The 18,697-nt window shown below is 44.2% G+C and overlaps 1 protein-coding gene across 1 annotated transcript; it reads left to right on the top strand.

The window, feature by feature from the left end:
* Window positions 1-4,768: 4,768 nt before the first annotated feature.
* On the top strand, window positions 4,769-18,165 carry PRDM14 (PR/SET domain 14; the record flags this gene model as incomplete). Its single annotated transcript, XM_079101760.1, has 7 exons — window positions 4,769-5,471; window positions 5,965-6,018; window positions 6,109-6,266; window positions 7,993-8,260; window positions 12,592-12,794; window positions 15,139-15,240; window positions 17,938-18,165. The coding sequence occupies 7 exons, from the start codon at window positions 4,769-4,771 to the stop codon at window positions 18,163-18,165; spliced, it is 1,716 nt and encodes a 571-aa protein (XP_078957886.1).
* Window positions 18,166-18,697: the final 532 nt, after the last annotated feature.

Below are 18,697 nucleotides of genomic sequence, written 5' to 3'. Positions count from 1 at the left end.
CATATCCAAATTTCAAGGATACATAAATCCTATGTATAAAATTGTGGAGGATTTACATACAACCTACACACATCTTCCTGAATATATAGTGTATATATATAGATAAAAAATAGATAAAAAATATATTTTCTATAGAATATAATATATATATTTACATGTGATAAATATCTTTCTATATAACATTATATTTATGTATGTATATGTATATAAAATATATTTATATTTATTTTTTGATCCTGGGAATTGAATTAAGGGGTGCTTTACCACTAAGCTATACCCCCAGTCCTTTTTAATTTTTGAAATAGGCTATCACTAAATTGCTTAGATCCTAGCTAAATTGCTGAGGCTAGCCTCACACTTTTGATCCTCCTGCCTTAGCCTCCTGAGTCCTGGGAACTGACTGCCACTGTGACTGACTTCTTGTATACTTTAAATCATCTCTAGGTTACTTATAATACCTAATAAATATTATGTAAATAATTAAAATTATGTAAATAATTTAAAAATTGTATTGTTTAGGGAAAAATGACCAAAAAAGTTTGTACATATTCAGTACAGATGCAATTTTCTTCAAATATTTTTGACCTACAGTTGGTTGGATTCAAGGATGCAGAACCCACAGACCTGGAGGACCAACTCCTTCAGTGAAGACGTGCAGGTAAGGATGGAAAGACACATCTGAACAAGCATCTGCTGTGGGACCTGGCCTCTGTGAACCCTCCTGCTCCTCCCAAGCCATGCCCCTCACCTTCAGTTCAGGGGTTAGCCCGGATACCCTTGGACCTCAAGGCATGGTGCCAAGGGTAAGGGGGCCTGGAATACTCGCTGCTTCCATCTTCAGTGAGTTCATGTCTACAGATCTTCCTGATTTGATTTCATAGGTCAAGAAAACCCTCTGGCTTCTCAGCCTAGAACAGGACATTCTCCTCTTCTTTCATTACTGCTTTTGTGTGTGTGTGTGTGTGTGTGACCTTCATCATAACACACTGGTCAAGTATTCACCCATACACATCTTCCTCTTAGATTGTTACGGAGGCTGAGGCTTCTTTGGTCACCATTATTCCCTGTACCTGACTTGGTACCTGGTCCACCAATAGTTAGAAACTGAAAAAATGAAATCTGTACTGTGCAACCATTATAAGGAATAGTTCTCCTAATACACTTATAGGAAATGACAACTAGTAGATATTACGTAGAAAAAGTTGTAGAAAAGTGTAAAACATAATTCCATTGTTTTTTTTTAATTCTACATATATGTAAACACAAACAAAACTATAGTATTTTTAAAAGTGAGAGTAGGAAGTAAATAAACCAAACAGTTAATTAGGATTACTTCCGAAAGGGGGGATGGGCGGGGAGTGGAATGAGGGAAAGAGGCATTTCCACTTTTGTCCATTTCTTTAAATTATTGAAACAATCAAGTCTTACAGTTTTAAAAAATACTTAAAATATACTAAACTATTGATTCTTTGCAGAAAAACACTCTAAGGTAAGGTATATGTTGCTTGTACTAAAATAAAGCAATAATTCTTAGCTAAACACAATGGCGAACAATTTCTAATCCCACTCTGTTGGCTGAGGCAGGAGAGTAATTCAAGGCCAGCCTCAGCAATTCAGTGAGACCACGTCTCAAAATAAAAAAGGGCTGGGGTTGTAGCACAGTGGTAGAATGCCCCTGGACTGGGTTCAATCTCCAGTCAACACACACACACACACACACTTTCTTTTTTCTTTTTAAAGCTAAAACTCTTGAATGCACTTAAAAGAAAGAAAGGCTGGCTTTATGAAGAGCTAACACCCAAGCACCACATGTATGTCTCCATCGCAGTCTTTGAAGTCTACTCGAGCTCTGAGGGAAGAAGCTACAGTTAATGAAAGCGGGTCAGAAGTGCAGGGGTGGGCACGCTCCCCGAAAGGAAGGGACTAAGCATTTATTCTGCTTTTCCCACTAAACGATCCTTCCTGAGAGATGCTTGGAGCTCTGAACAAGTTTGGATCGGTACTCCTCACTTCTTCAATATTAGCCAAGATCTTAATCTCAAAACAAGGAGACCAGGAAGCCCTGGGTTCCTTGTTATTCCCATCTTGCCCAGGAAAATAACCCGTCACTTCCCATTTGGGATCCTCCTTGCGACTAGGAAAGGGGTGTGGGCGCCGGCGACGCGGGCCCCTGCCTCCGCATCTGGAGCGCGCGGGTGAGGGGACCCGCCTTGGCTCGCGGCGGACCGCCTGGCGCTCAGGAAGACGCCGCTGTCCTCGTCCTCTGGGCCTCAGGATCCCAAGCCTTCTCCTCCCCACCGCCGCGCCAAGCGGGAGGCTGCAGGGTCATGTTCTCCGGACCTCGGACCCAAGGAGCCTCCGCCAGCCAGTCGCGGAGGGTCAAGGCGAGAGCTCAGGGCCACGTTCGACCTTCAGCCTCCCCCACCAGCTTCGGGAACTTTCCGGCATTGCTTAGCCAAAGGGATGCTCTGTCCTTTGCCTTCCTCCACGTTTAGTAACCAAAGCACAGCCCGGCCCCGCGTGAGTCTGCCCGCCCCGAGGCAAGTCGCTTGTCCCATTTAGCAAAGAGGAAGCGGCGGTCGCCCGGGGTGGCAAGGAACCTGGCCAAGGTCACCCACCTTTACAACGGGTTTCCCCACCCTAGATGTTTCCATCTGTGAATGTGAATGGAATTAAGCTCTCCTTTCTCTTTTTCAATGACCGGCATGGGGAATAAAAATGTGGTCCTTGAGCACCGGGTATGGGTCTGGACCTTGGTTTTCAGAGCCCGGTGCGTCCAAGGTCGCAAGTCTTCCTCAAAAGGGTTAGTGGAGACCATACGGGGTAGGGGTGGAGTGGCCCTCGATGACTGAAAGTCACTTAAGGAGAAAAAGCCCTCGAGAGACCAAAAACGACCATCGTAAACCTCGGAAGTGTCGGAGGCTCGGAGCCCCGAGTTCGGGGGCCCCTACTAGGACCTGCGAGGCGTCGCTTACCAGTCCTGAGGACGGCGGCAACTCTTTACGAGGTGTCGGGGACAAATGTCCACCTAGTCACCTCCTGGCAGGTTTGACGCCGCATTGGATCAGGTTCATCTCTCAGGAACTCGAAACCGAGAGACATGAGCGCAAACCCGGGATGCGAATCCCGGCTATGGGGACGCCTGTGCGGGATGGATGTGAGCGCAGAGGGGATTATTAGCGACCCTTGCCCAGCTTTTGGCTCACCGAAGCCGCAAGCCTGGAGCGGCTATAGTGCCTGCTTCGGAAAGCGGGTAGAAGCGCTCTCCACTAGAATCCGGGGAGGGTTTGAGGACTGATGAGTTAAGTGGACGACCTCTGGGGACCCTGGGGCGAGTCGAGTTCCGGCCAATGACTGCGGTGGGCGGGGATAAGGTGGACCTGGGGACCTGCGTGGGCCCGATTCCTTCCCTTGCCCTCAAGGAGCCGGCGGCCCCGCCCGCCCACTCTCCGTCTTAAAACCCGCTCGGCCCTGGAGGCTTGCCGGAAGCCTACCCTTCCGGAGCCCGCTCCACCCTACGGGGTCCTGAACAGTGGGATTCCCTGAGGTAGGTGCCCCGGTGTTCCAGGGCTGGAGGAAGCGCAGTCAACACTCGCTAGCGCAGTTGGTTTGGATGGTCTTTTGCTCTGGCGGGGGCTTTTCTCCTACACTGGCTTTCAACCCCTAAGTTCCAGATCCTTGGGGTCGCAGGTTGCAGGGAGCAAGACGCCTTCGGAGGCTGGGGAGGAGACCGGGAGATGCGTGTGTCGGCTGACCTCTTCTTCTGACCCGGTGTTCTTTAATTTCTGAGTCACGACCCTGGTTGATTTCCTTATTGGGCTCATTGATCTTGCCCTGAAGACCCTCCAGCCCCGAAGGGGCTTCAGATTCCTGAGCCTTGGTGAACTTGCAGCGCGTCCATTAAAACACATCCTTTCCTGGCGGGGACCCAGGCGGCAGCGCGGGGGCGGGCGGTCCTTGAGGCTTTTTTTGCCACCTGGTCTGGGCCTGGGCCTCGCTGGCTCCCAAGAGGAGACCTGATCCCCCTAAATCCTAGGTTGGGATGATTGGCGTTTCCGAGGGACCTGGGAGATGTAGCGGTATTCTTCCCGCTTGAAAAACGAGAGGCCTTGCTGCGAACTCCCGGGACGCCGAGGGTGGTGCGCAGCGGGGACATCAGGACTTCAGGGGTTATATCGCTGTTCTTGCAGCCGGGCACGCATTGCCCGGACTTTCCAGAATCTCCATCTACGCGGTTCGACCCTAGGTCCTTGGTTCATCCCTCCCTGCTAGGGACCCAGGAGTGCCTGGAGTGACCGCCTGCCCTGAAGCCCTAGCACGGTTTTGTGCTTGGCCTGCGGTACCAGCTCCGTGGGTCGAAAGGCCGGGTGGCTCAGACTGGTCGATCCTCTAAGAGAGTTTTGTGGAACCGGAAAGAAGGAGGGAACAGAAATTTAAGTTTTGCCGGAAACGGGTTGGGGGGGGGGTGTCGAATGTGGAGAACAGGTGTTGAAAATCAACAGTGTTTGGGCAAGATGTGTTTGGAGAGGAAAGTCGGAGGCGATACTAACCAGAAACTTGGAGTCGGGCGGGATCCCGGCGGATTTTCGTTTGGGGATTTTGTGTTTGTTTTTGATAGTTCTGGCGGGATCGAATTTGTAAGTGTATCCAGTTAATTTCGATCTGGGGTGGACTTGGGTGGAAGAAGCCAGGCGGGCAGGAGCACCTAGCGGGACAGTGCTTTTCAGCCGCGTTTGCTTTTCTGCAGACTCGCACAGCTTAGCCCGCGATGGCTCTATGGCCGCCAGGTGAAGCCGAACTCCAGGACAAGGTGTGCTACCCACCAGAGAGGTTCCAGAGTAGCCCCCAACACCTCGCTGCCTACTACACGCCTTTCTCGGCCTATGGGCACTACAGGAGTGCCTTGACCAGCCCAGAGGAGGATTTCCAGTCTTTCCGGCATCTGGAGGCGGCGGTGTCTGCGTCCCAGGGGGTGACCCCTCTCCCCTTCCCGATGGCGCCTCCCTTGCTGAGCCCGGATCTGGCTCTACAGAGGGAACCACTCTATGATCTGACCTGGTACAGCAAGATGTCACTGTGGTACCCAATTCCCCACCTCCCCAGGGAGGTGCCACACTTTCTGAGTAGCCATGAGTATACCGGCGCAAGCGGTGAAGAAATGGTCCCCATTGGTGGCCGCAGCGACAGTGGCCAGTGTTGTGGACCTGATACTTTAATTCCTCCGCCCCCTACGGATTCCTCCCTGTTACCGGAGGGACTGAAGACCTCCCAGTTAGTATCTCCTTCCCCCAGCAAGAGATTTAAGGATGGTCACAAACACCTGGACCAAGAGGGAAAGTCGCCTCTTCCTAGTTTCCACTTCACGGAAGAGGACCTGCACTTCGTTCTGTATGGGGTTACTCCCAGCCCGGATCACCCGGCCAGCCTCCACTATGCGATTTCCGGCTTCCTAGGTCCCGCAGACAGTTTTGGTAAAGGGAGTTCACACATCAAGAGTTGGACTGGATGGGAAGAGGGTGGTGGGAGCCGGTCAGTCGGGAATAAGCGGAGTTGGGGTATTAGGCTCACTTCTGAGGCCCCACTTCCTTAACTACATGATTTCTAAGGTTGGTTGTAGTAAAAGCTGAGGTCTAGGAAAGAAATGGTTCATGCAGTGCAGTGGTGACAGGGGTGTGCAGGGTTTCTCTACTGCAGCCTCATAAATTAGTCCCAGTTTAGCAATCTACATTGACCTTAATTAAAAATTATCTCCGATTCTGAAGTTTGCAAAATAGAATTAATTACTTACATTAAGGATTGAGCTATTATGAATGAAAAACTCATGTTAAAGGAGCAGGAAAAATAATAAAGGATAGATAAACATCAAACTTAGTGATGATTACCTCTAAGGAGTAAGGAGGGAAATTATAAAAGCAGTTCATAATACATTTTTAATAGAAAAAATTTTTTTTTCCTTTTTTCTAGGGTCTGATCATATTCCTCAAAATCTGGATAAAGATGCCCTTCAACTTCCAGAAGGTGGGCAGCAGTCCTTGCTTGGATGTCTTTCTTGGAACTAATATGGATCACTTTCCTTATTCATTTTTTCCTACCTTGGGTTTCTCCTAGGTCTCTGCCTCATGCGGATGATGTTTGGTGAAATTCCACATTTTGGTGTGTTCTGCAGTAGCTTTGTTGCCAAAGGAATCAGGTTTGGACCCTTTGAAGGTAAAGTGGTCAACACCAGTGAACTCAAGACCCACAGAGACAATTCTCTGATGTGGGAGGTAACTATCTTCTGGTGTGCCCATTTAAAGTGGGGAAAAAGACTGGAGGGAGAAATCTTGTCCTTTGCCTCTGCAAGAGTCCTGGGGAAGGACAACAGCTGTTCACTCCATCAGTAGCACATCTGCATCAATTGTTTTGTGGTGCCCCAGATCATTTTAATCTGTGAAGATTAGCCATTGAATATACATTTAAGCATATATTTAAATAATTAATATGCCTTATTTATAAACAAAACTAAATGCTTTAAATATTATAAGGTGCTTAAAGTATGCTAAAGGGAATAAAATAGATTTTACCTATAAAATTGTTTACCTATAAAATTAGCAGAAGGTTTATGAATTAATGCTCTTCAAGCTAGTGACAGTGTATGGGGCATGCCACTTTGTTCAAATGCAGGAGAAAACCATTTATCAGAATTACCAAATACCTTAAAATGTTCAAAACATCTTCACCCTGAATTTCTTCTTCTAGAAATACAGTTTAGAAAAATAATTCAAAATTCAGACTACGTGAAAGGTGTTAATCACAAAGTTGCTTATAATAAAACATTAGAGAGCTGGATGTGGTGGCATGCACCTGTAATTCCAACTCCTTGGGAGGCTAAGCAGGAGGATCACTAGTTTGAGGACAGCTAGATTCTGTCTTAAACAACAAAAAAAAGAGACAGTGAAATTGCTGTGCCAGCAGTGGAGAAAGAATTCAGTTACGGCTCTGTCCATATTGTTGAAAATTAGATAGAAATTTATTAGTATGTTGTTTTGAAGTGGTGTGGGTAAATGCTTACCTTCCCTCTTTATGAAATTAACATATACTTACAAAATTTGGGAATCAAAAAAGTGATAGGCCTGGGTGTGGTGGCACATGCATGTGATTCCAGTGACTCTGGGAGGCTAAGGCACATCAAAAGTTTGAGGTCATTCTTGACAACTTACTGAGACTGTATCTCAAAATATAAAAAGGTCTGGGGATATAGCTCAGTGGTAAAGTGCCCTGGGTTCAATCCTCAGTACCTCACCCCAACCCCTGCCAAAAAAAAAAAAAAAAAGATAGGATAGGATTAGAAGGTAGATCAGTCAGTGGTAGAGCACTTGAGGACCTGAGTTGAATCACCAAAACAGAGAAAGAGAAAGAAGGAAGAATGAAAGGATGAATCTTTTAAAAGGATGCCCCCTATGGAGATGTCCTTAAGCTAATAAATTTAGTTAGGCTTACACAGATTTATATATTACTTGTAATGAGATAGAAATCTGAAGTAGCCAGGCATGGAGGTTCACACCTGTAATCCCAGTTAATTGGAAGGCCAAAGCAGGAGAATCACAGGTTTGAGGCCAATCTGGGCAACTATGTGAGACTCTGTGTCAAAATAGAAAAGGGTGAGAATGTAGCTCAGTATTAGAGTGCACACATAAGGTCCTGAATGTTGTCCCTTGTACCACAAAAACAAAACAAACCCTGATGTACAGAAATATATTTGGTAGATTCTAGTGTAAGATTTGGGTTATTGTTATTACTATTCAGATAGGGTCTTGCTGTGTTACCAGGCTAGACTCGAACTCCTGGTCTCAAGTGATCCTTCTTCTGCCTTAGCCTCCTGGTAGTTGGGACTATAGGCACCTATTGCCATGCCCAATCCTTTTTTTTTTTTTTTTTTTAATTTGTTTGCCTATAAAATTACATATGAATACCAAAAAAGAAGTACAAATCCAAACTTCTTCTTTCTTTTAGATCTTTGAAGGTGGTAATTTGAGCCACTTTATAGATGGAAAAGGTACAGGGAATTGGATGACCTATGTCAACTGCGCCCGCTTCCCAAAGGAGCAGAACCTGGTTGCCATACAGTGTCAAGGGCAGATATTTTATGAGAGCTGCAAGGAGATCTACCAGAACCAAGAGCTCCTTGTGTGGTATGGAGACTGCTATGAGAAATTTCTGGATATTCCTGTGAGCCTTCAGGTCACCGAGCAGGGCAAACAGCGATCTGATCCCTCTGAAGGTGAGTGCAGGTCTCCAGCAGGGCCTCCTGGTGCAAGAACTAGGCTCTTAAACCCTCCTGGCAGAGCTCCCCCACCCCCCCATCGGTTGCTTCTGCCTCTCAGTTGCTTCTCTTTCCCAGGTGTGACGCATGAGACTAAATTGCAGGTGTCTCTAACCAGGGGGTCATTACCCTGCTGAAAGAAATGGCTGCCTCTTTCCCAAACTGTTGCAGCTACTAATATTCATAAGGACATCTTTTTTTTCCCCACCCCTTCTCCCCTTCTCGAGAATAAAAGAGAAAAAAGTGAAGTAAATGGATGCCACTTCTGCCTTGGGTGAGTTGGGTTTATCTCTACTGAGATAACAGTGCTGATAAAGAAAAAGTGCTTAGAGCAGTGTATTTTTAAATGGTGGGTTGCAGTATCTTAGTGGGGTGGGAAATCAATTTAGTGATCAAGACCACCATTACAGAGAAAATATTGATGGAAATCACTTAAGAAATAAGCATTGTTTTGTGAAGTTTTTGTTTCAAATAGACATACTGGATGTCAAGTATAAAAATGTATTTACTGTTGGTCCCAGGCAAGTTTGAGAAACATTGAGCTAGGCTCTAGTTCTCAAACTATAACCACCTGGGGATCTTGTAAAGGTGCCATTCAGGGTTGGAGCCCATTGCACATGTGTGTGTGTGTGTGTGTGTGTATGTGTATGTTTTGCAGTGCTGGGGATTGTGAACCTAGGTCCTGGCACACATGGCCGGCAAGCCCTCTACCACTGAACTATATCCCCAGCCCAAGCCTGTGTATTTCCGTGAGCTTCAGGGGCTGCTGCTGCTGGTCCCTGAATAACATTGGAGTAACAAGGAGCTAGGAACACCAACCCACTCTGGGAGTGAACCTCTGAAATTTGTTTCCCATGCCCACCCCAGGCTGGGGATACAACCCAGAGTGTCTCTCATGTGAAGCAAGTACTCTACTATTGGGCTATATCCTAAGCATGGAATTTGTATTTTCAATTGATTTTGTATTTTTCTTTGTACATACACATGTTTGGGAACTACTGATCTATGTGGCACAAGACAAATTTGATTAACATGTATAATAATATAGAAGACAGCATCATTATGGTATAATAAATGTACTAAGTAACAAACTGAAGAACATGTGACTTGCTGGATGCCTTGGCACTGGTTTGTAACCCCAGATACTCAGGAGACTGAGGCAGGAGGATTGAGTTAGCAAGACCCTGTGTCAAAATAAAAATTAATAAATATTTGGAAAGGGTTGGGAATGTAGCTCAGTGGTTGAGTGCTTGCCTAATGTGTGAGGCCCTGGGTTCAATCCCTAGTACCATGGGGGGAAAAAAAGGGAAATGCTTAGTAACTTATAAAATGTAATCATCCTTTGAGAAATTATTTTTAAAAACTGAACTTTTAGCTAGGTGTGGTGGCTCACACCTGTAATCCCAGCAGCCAGGGAGCCTAAGCAGGAGGCTTGCAAGTTCAAAGCCAGTCTCAGCAACTTAGTGAGACTGTAAGCAACTTTAGCAAGATCCTGTCTCAAAATAAAAAGATCTGGGGATGTAGCTCAGTGATATTGTGTCCCTGGGTTCAATCCCTGGTACCAAACAACAACAACAAAAGTGAACTACTAAAGTGTTCATACTTTAATTGTACTCTTTGATGTCTTAATTATACTCTTCTAGAAATTTGTTGACAATAAATAGGTGAAAAGGAAAAGGCTTTGTCCTTAAGGACTTTTACTATATAGCACCATCCATATTAATGAGAAATGCAAACCACCTAAATGCTGAATAGTAAAATTGTTTTTAAGTAAGTCATGATACATTGTTAGCAGAGTATCGTGCAGTTTTCTGAGGTCACAATTATAAGAAGCAACACGGTAAAGACTTATGATGGAGGAAAAAAATAACATACAGTAGGTGACCTATGTTCCAGTTCTGAACCAAAGTAGTTGCTTACAGCATTGTTAGATGACCTATAAGGCAAAAACTATGTGTGGAAGGCAACTTATTGATGGGAAGACTTATAGACGAATTCATTTGTTTTCCATTAATATGATTTTGAACCCAAGTCTTTGCGCAGGCCAGGCAAGTGGTTTACCTGCAAGCCACCACCCCAGCCCAATATGATTTTTTAAAATATAATAAAGAAAGAAAAAGACCAAGCGCAGTGGTGCACACCTGTAATTCCAGTGGCTCAACTGGGGAGACTGAGGCAGGAGGATCCCAAGTTTGAGGCCAGCCTGGTCAATGTAGTGGGTGGGACCCTATCTGAGAATAAAATAAAGTGGGCTAGGGATGTAGCTGAGTGGTAAAGTGCCCCAGAGTTCAATCCTCGCACAAAAAACCCCTAAGATTCCTCTGTGGTGCTCTCGAAAGAAATATGTGTGTCTGTCTGTCTGTCTGTCTCAGGTTTTTTGGTGTGAACTGGTCTTGAGTGAGAATAAGATCTTGGGTGGAGAGGGAAGGGTCAGGACTCTATGTGAATAAATTATTTGAATATGCACGTGTGGGGGGGGGCATGGAGGTGTAGGATATGAAAACAACTCTTTATGATGACGGTAAGGACACTTAACATGAAATCCACCATCATGAAGACAAATTCTTAATCATTACCAAACAACATAAACTGTTTGGGCAGAAGGTATCATTATCAGTGTTGGGAAACCCTTTGGCTTAGAAGGAATGGTTGATTGCATTAGAAGGAAGAAAAAGGAAAGAAACAGAATAAAATCGGGTTAAGTACAGTTCCAAGGAACTGATCAGGAAATGTAGTTAACTGAAGCTCAGTTGGTAAGGATCGCTGTTTTATTTCTCCTTAACTAGTTATTCTTAGGAAACTTAGTATTGGACCATTATTTTGAAAGTTGGTGTGCTTTATAAAGTGTTTTGATTTGTAGACTCACTGACCACACCCTGTTTTGAAGACCCTCTCTTTTATTCCAGGAAGACCAGGTATTTCTGAGCAATGAAAATTCTAGCCCTGAGCTTAGATTCCCCCTCGGCAGGGGGATTCTGAGAGCATTAAGCACCCCCACGAAAGCCAGAGACAAAGCAAGTAGGATGATGGTTCTTCGCAGGTTGGCTGTTGCCTTCCTGGTTATTTACTTAATGAATGGTTTATTTCCTTAGCCACCTGTTAACCATGCCTGGGATGTGGCTGTCAACTAACAAAGCCCCTGATGGACAGTTCCCTGCTGTCCTGATGCAGAAAAAGATTTCTATCTACAGATTCTTGCATAGACTCACTGTAGGCTCTTCTCCCTCCCTGGGGGCAGACAATGAGGTCTCCATGGTGTATTTCATAGTCAAAGCCACTTAATCCTTTGGATTCCAGAGTGTCCTCAGCAGGAGTACTTTTGTAGGTGGCCCCTGTTCTGTCCCCTGCCCCCAACACATAGACACCTCTGAACCTCAGACCTCCTTTGCTCTAACTTTTCTCCTCCCCACCCCCTCTCTCCACTAACAAAAACAGATTACCTTTCTCAGGCTTGCCTGCCACGTGGTGACTTGGTATCACTTGGTTAGAATTAAATTTAAATTGCTGGGAATATAGCTCAGTTCATAGTGTGCTTGCCTATCAAGCACAAGGCCCTGGGTTTAATCCCCAGCACCACAAAAAACAAACAAACAAAAAAGACCTATTCAGAGTAGCTTAGGCACTAAGTATGTCACTATATATTACATTGTGACAAGGCCCGGCAAGAATGAGTATAAGAACCAAACCACTGAACCACTCTTCTGTTAAAGCTGGCAGGAGGATTTCCTCAAATCAAATGTTTCAGGGAAGCAAAGGGAAGGAGAACCTGCAGATGCAGACATTTAAGAGACACGCAACCATGCTGTTGTAAATAACATGTAGACTCTAAATTCTAATTTAGACAGTAACAAATAGTATATATATATATGTATACTTCTAGTAAGGAATAACTTGATTTTGTAGGTATGAATTTTTTTGGTACTGGGGATTGAGTCCAGGGACACATAACACTGAGCCACATCCTCGGCTCTTTTATTTTTTATTTAGAGATAGAGTCTCTCTAAGTTACTGAGGCTGGCTTTGAACTCTCAATCCTTCTGCCTCAGCCTCCTGAGCCACTGATTATAGGTGTGTACCACCACACCTGGAAAGATAGTTTATTACACTATCATTTTGACATTCTTTAAACTTTGCAGGGAGACTTCAGATCTAGAATATTCATACATAGAGTAAGGGTGAAAACATCTATGTGTTTACAGTTTTCTATGATAAAAGATTTTTAAGATCTTGAAGGAAGTAAAGACAAGGTAGTTGACAAACCCACTAGCACTTATCCCTGTGTTTGACAGAATCTGCAGATGGTTACAGATGTGAAAGGTGTGGAAAAGTGTTTACCTACAAATACTACAGAGATAAACACCTCAAGTACACCCCCTGTGTGGACAGGGGTGATAGGAAATATCCCTGTTCCCTCTGCAAGCGATCTTTTGAAAAGCGGGACCGGCTCCGAATCCACATCCTTCATGTTCATGAGAAGCACCGGCCTCACAAGGTGAGTGACTTGCAGGGGTGGTGGTGAATGACCTGCCAGCCCTGTCGCTGCACTCTGCTTTCACACTCCCTCCCCATACTCCTGGGCACCGGTGGAGGGCTACCTCAGGGCCAGTTGGAAGGACATTGCTTGGCAGGATAGCTCTCTTGAAAGAGGTAGACGTGAATAGATAACATGGTTGGGTGCCAAATTGCTTCCCAGAGAAGGTGTCAATTTATGGTCCATTCACCTGGGCTTATAATACAGTAAACAGCAACAGCTCTCCTGCCAATAAAACTATTCTTTTTTTTGATAGATGGAAAAGGGCTTTAATTTGTATCTTCATTATTTAATAAAGTTTAAATCTTAAAAATATATTGTTTCTATTTGCTTGTGATTTGTCGGTATTTGGGGTGGGGGAGTGGTAATCGGGGATTGGACCCAGGTGTGTTTTACCACTGAGCTAAAGAGTATTCACAGATCACTAAGTTGACCAGTCTAGCCTTGAACTTGTGATCCTCCTGCTATAGCCTACTGAGTAACTGGGATTTCAGGCTGTACCACAGGCCCTACCAAATATTGCTTATAAGAATACGTGGTCAAATTAGCCAAGCTGGGGCTGAGGATGTAGCTCAGTGGTTAAGCATCCCTGGGTTCAATCCCCAGTATCCAAAAAAAAGAAGAAAAAAATATATGGTGAAATTTTTTTTTTCTTTTTTTCCTTTTTTTTTTTTTTTTTTTTTTTTTTTTTTTTTTTTTGTGCCAGGGGTTGAACCCAGGGGCACGCTTAACTACTTAGCTACATCCCCAACCCTTATATATATATTTTTTTTTGAAGCAGGGTCTCAGGGTCTCATTGGGTTGCTTAGGGTCTCAATAAGTTGCTGAGGCTGACTTTGAACTCAAAATCCTCCTGAGCAGCTAGGATTACAGGTGTGCACCAGAATGCCCAGTTTACATGTTAATTTTTTCTATGTCTAAGGATATTTTATTTTCATACTAAGTTAAAATTTTGGCTAGATACAGGATTCTGTTTTTAATTCATCAGTCTGTTAAACAATACATAAAAATTGTACATTTGTATGGGAAATTATGTGATATTTTTTATGTGTGTTTACATTGTGTAATGTTCAAATCAGTAAGCATATCTACTCAAACATTTGTTGTGTTTGTCTTGTTTTTCATGTTTCTTTGTGGTGCTGGGGATGGAACCCGGGCCTTGTGTGGTACACCCCCAGTGCCTTGGCAACCTTTTGGTGGCTGCGCTTCTACTAATTTCTTTCACGATGTGTAACTCGAGCACATGCACCCTTTGGATCCCCAAACTAGCCTTTTTTGTAGGTATTACATGCCTTAGATCACCTGCCACTGTGCATCGCTATTGCGGTTTATGTAGTTCACCAACACCCCTACCAGATTTTTAGCCTGTTATTTCTAGCAGAGTGTTAGGCACATAATAGGTACTGCATAAATACCTGAATTAATTGCACAGTGCTTGTAGTTTGTTCATGACGGTGTGAGGAAGGCAGAGCAGATATTTTGCCCATGAGGAAAAGCAGGAAACAAAGATTCAAATTTAACGCACTTGACCACACAGCTACTACTTTTTTTTGCAGGGCCGGGGGGGTGTTACTGGGGATTTAACCACAGAGTTACACCCCCAGCCCTTTTTCTTTTCTTTTCTTTCTTTCTTTTTTTTTTTAAATTTTGAGACAGTCTCACTAAGTTGCTTAGGGTCTCCCTAAATTGCTGAGGTTGGCCTCCTGTCTCAGCCTCCTGAATCACTGGGATTACAGGCATGCATCATACCTGACTCAACTGAAGCTTCTGCCACCCAAAGGTGCTTGATGAAATACCTAAAGTCATAGCATAAGTGTTAATAGTACTGGGTAGAATCTACCCAGTAGATTTGAAGCAAAGCCCACACTGCCCAATTCTTATACTTGCCCCTTTCTTTCTTTATTTTTTGACCACTTTTTTGTTTTATTGCGCTGTGATGCTCAGCTTTGACCCCCACACTTGCGCAGAGGGAACAGCCGCTCTTGCCGCTGCTGCTTCTTGGTCTTTTGGTTCTCCTGGTGCGTGTTGAACCGGCGGCATATACCTCAGTTCCTGGGCCGCAGTTCCAGGGGCTTGTGCTTCTTGCCCTTGTAGAATTTCCTGGGATTTTCTTTCTGAGCCTAGGATGTCTTTCTGCTGTCTGAAGTGGATCGATCCACTGTTTATAGACACACACACACACACACACACACACACACACACAATAAATATGTAAGAGTTCTTTCAAACCCAGGTGGACATAATGTTGAAATAGACTTGTTAGGGGAAGACAGGGCTTCAACTCTATTTTTCTTTTTCACCGTAGTGTTCTACATGTGGGAAATGTTTCTCTCAGTCTTCCAGCTTGAACAAGCACATGCGAGTTCACTCTGGAGACAGACCGTACCAGTGTGTATATTGTACAAAGGTAAGCAGAACCTCCTTGGGAGGGGTCTACCTGGCACCCTGCAGGGCTGTCCCTGGGTAAGAACTGGGAGTGTAAAGCCTAGCTTATAATGCGGTTTTTGGTAAATGTTAGTCCAATTACCATCCTAATTTGCATCTCACAAATATGCTCCATTTTGCTAAAGATGGTCAGCCATGACCTATTGCCAAGCTAGCATTTGGAGCATTTGTGATAAAATACTCCCCAAATTTACAGAGATCTGATGATCACAGATACCTAGAATTTAAAAGCACAAACTTGGCCAAGATTTAAGCCTTGTGTTTATTACCTAGACGTGTAACCTTGAGAAAGTCCATTCACTTCTCTGTTGTTTAACTTCCTCATTGGTAAAATGGGGGAAAATAGTCTTCACAGAGTCTTTAGGTTTAAAATGTAAAACTCACTTAACAGTGCTTGACTTATGGTAACCACTATTGAAATGTGGCTACTATTATTACTACTTAAATGTATGAAGACTTAAATTGGGGGAATGCTGCGGATGTAGCTTTCTAGAGGTACATGGTGGGTGGCATCTAATCTATGTTACACAGAATACAAAGTTATAAAAATGGGGAGGCAGAGAAAAGGAAGAAAAAAAATGGAGAGGGATTAGAGGTTAGGGATTGTTGGAATAGAGATAATTTGTTCATGCTTTAGAAATTATGTACCAAAATAACCTCCTTCTGTTTTAATAAGAAGCATTTATACTATCCAATGTGTAACCATCACCATACTTGGCTGTTTGAATTCATAAAAGTGAAATAAATTAAAAATTCTGTTCTTAGGTTGTACTGGCCTTATTTATTTATTTAGTGATGCTGGGGATTGAACCCAGGGCCTTGTGCATGTAAAGCAAGCACTCTAACAACTGAGCTACATTCCCAACCCAGCTGGCCACATTTTAAGCTTAGTGGCCACACATGGCTAGCAACAACCACATTGGACAGCACTGGTACAGAGAACGCATGCCCGTCATTGCAAAGTCCTGTTGGGAGAGCACTGGTATGGACTATGCTTCTATCAGTGTGTGTGAGTGATGAAACAGGGCGCATCGCTCTGGTGCTGAATACTGCTGGGCTATAAAAGAGGGATGAACTGTTGATAAACACGGCAACCTCAGTGAATTTCCAAAGAATTAGGATGAGTGGAAAAAGCAAATCCTAGAAGGTTACCGTTATGATTCCATTGATAGAACATTCTTGAAATGACGAAGTTACAGAAGTAGAGAATAGATTAGTGGTTGTCATGGTTTAAAAAGAAAGTGGGAATGAAAGGGAACTTGGTGTGGTCACCAAAGAACACCATGGGTGATCCTGAGGGAGAAAAAGTCTTGACTCTGTCAATGTCAGCATTCCGATTGTGATTTTACAGTATAGTCTTTAGTGTAAGACATAACCATTGAGGGAAACTGGGTAAAGGGTAAATGGAATCGCTACATTTTTTTATTTACAATTGACTGTAAATAATTATCTCAAAGTTTAAAGGTTCTGACTTATGCAAAGTATTCTGACATTAGCCAGTATTAGTCTGTCCTTTGATAATGCAGTTTGTCTTGAAGAATGTCTTATTTAAACGTTGACTCCTGGGTCTTATGTCATGTTTGGATCATGCTTTCTAGGGGTGGTAGGGTGGACAATCTCTTTGGTTTTTTTGTAGTTTTGTTTTTGGGGTTTTTGGAGGGGGTGGTTTTTATCCTTTTGTGGTGCTAGGGGTTGAGCCCTAGTGATTGTTTCTACCTACTAGACAATCACTCTACCACTGACCCACACCTGCAGCCTGCAATCTGCATTTTTAACTGGAGTTCCCAGCGATCTGATCGATCTGATCGTAATCACTGCATTGTTCTAATATGCAGGGCTACTCAAAACTAGCCAGAATGACAAAGCAGTCTAGTCCTTTTTGATAAGGCTGCTAGTGTTGACCACGCATGCTCTATAACCTTGAATCCAAGATTTGTCAATTGGAGAGGTAAGGGAATGACATCAGTATCAGCAACAAGGAGCTGGGCACTGTAGTACACACCTGTCATCCCAGCTTCTTGGGAGGCTGAAGCATGAGGATCACAAGTTTGGGGTCTAATGGATATGGAGAATAAGAAATTCCCGAAATAATGAGGCCTGAGAAAAAGAAGTAAAAATGAAGGCCATGCACTGACAGCCTTCATCTCCCAGGATAAATGTTTTCTAGGTGCCGGCCAGCTGCAGACAGAGAGGAGGTGCTTTATCACTCTTAAAGGAAACAGTCGCTGGGAGATGTTCATCTCTCCTGCAAAGTAAATCTTCAGGCACTGTCTGCAGACCTTGACCCAAAAGGCTCACATTCCTGACCATCCAAGCAAACTGATATATGTTCACTAGACCACCCCTCAAAATAATCTATTTTTGTTCAGTGGCTCATTTTCCACAGGAGAGTGGGTCCATGAGCACCATTTCATCCCCCTGAATAAAGAGCTGAGATGATGCATGAGGTTTGTGTCCTGCCCGGGCTTTCTGTGCTAACAGTCAGTCTGGACAATTTTGCGAGATCCTATCTCAAAATTTAAGAAGGGATGGGGATGTAGCTTGGTGGTGGAACACTTGCTCAGCACGGGGAGACCTTGGGTTCACTAATGCCTTTTTTAATGGGTTGTGCAGCCCACAGAAGTTAGCTTTTTTTCCTTCTGCTTTCTGTTCTCTGCAGAAGTTCACTGCCTCCAGCATACTCCGCACACACATTAGGCAGCACTCTGGGGAGAAGCCCTTCAAGTGCAAGTACTGTGGGAAATCTTTTGCATCGCATGCTGCCCATGACAGCCACGTCCGGCGCTCGCACAAGGAAGACGAGGGTGGCTCCTGCGGCATTTGTGGAAAAACCTTCCCCAATTCAGAGGCTTTCTGTTCCCACATGAAGTTTCATGGAGACTACTAGCCATCCATGTGGAGCAGTGTGAGAACAGAGGACTCGGATGCCCTCCTTCTGGTTCTTGTTTTGAATGTATCATAGCAACAACTGATCATCACATTGAATGAGAAACAGAAAAATGGAACTGGCCAATCTGCTAAACTTACCAGAATTTATTGACTGTGGCTTTTGCAGATAGGCCTTTGCAATTGTTCATGAGAGTACTGATGGGCTTACCCAGAAATGGTGAAAGCTGAAGGGTGAAGGCCTGAAGATCCAGCAGAAGCCCCCAAGTGTCTATGGAAGTCTCCACAGCTCAGGGACTAGGGACCGAGTCCTAGGTTTCTTGATGAAAGAAAAGGAGATCTTTTCTCTACTACTTGCTGTGGGTCTCTGATTGTACTATGTCTGTGGCTGTTGACTGTTCAATTTCTTCAAAGAAAAATCTTCCAAATATTCATCCAAGTCAGAGTTTTACTAAGTCTTCAGATGTGAATTAGTCTTCGATATTTATTTGAATTCATTTAAAACCCTTTGTTCCTGCCCCTCTCCCACCACA

The sequence above is a fragment of the Sciurus vulgaris genome (assembly GCF_902686455.1).
Source record: "Sciurus vulgaris genome assembly, chromosome: 1".
Lineage (NCBI taxonomy): Eukaryota > Metazoa > Chordata > Mammalia > Rodentia > Sciuridae > Sciurus > Sciurus vulgaris.
Note: the sequence above shows the minus strand (reverse complement) of the source record. Positions and strands in the feature narration are given on the sequence as shown.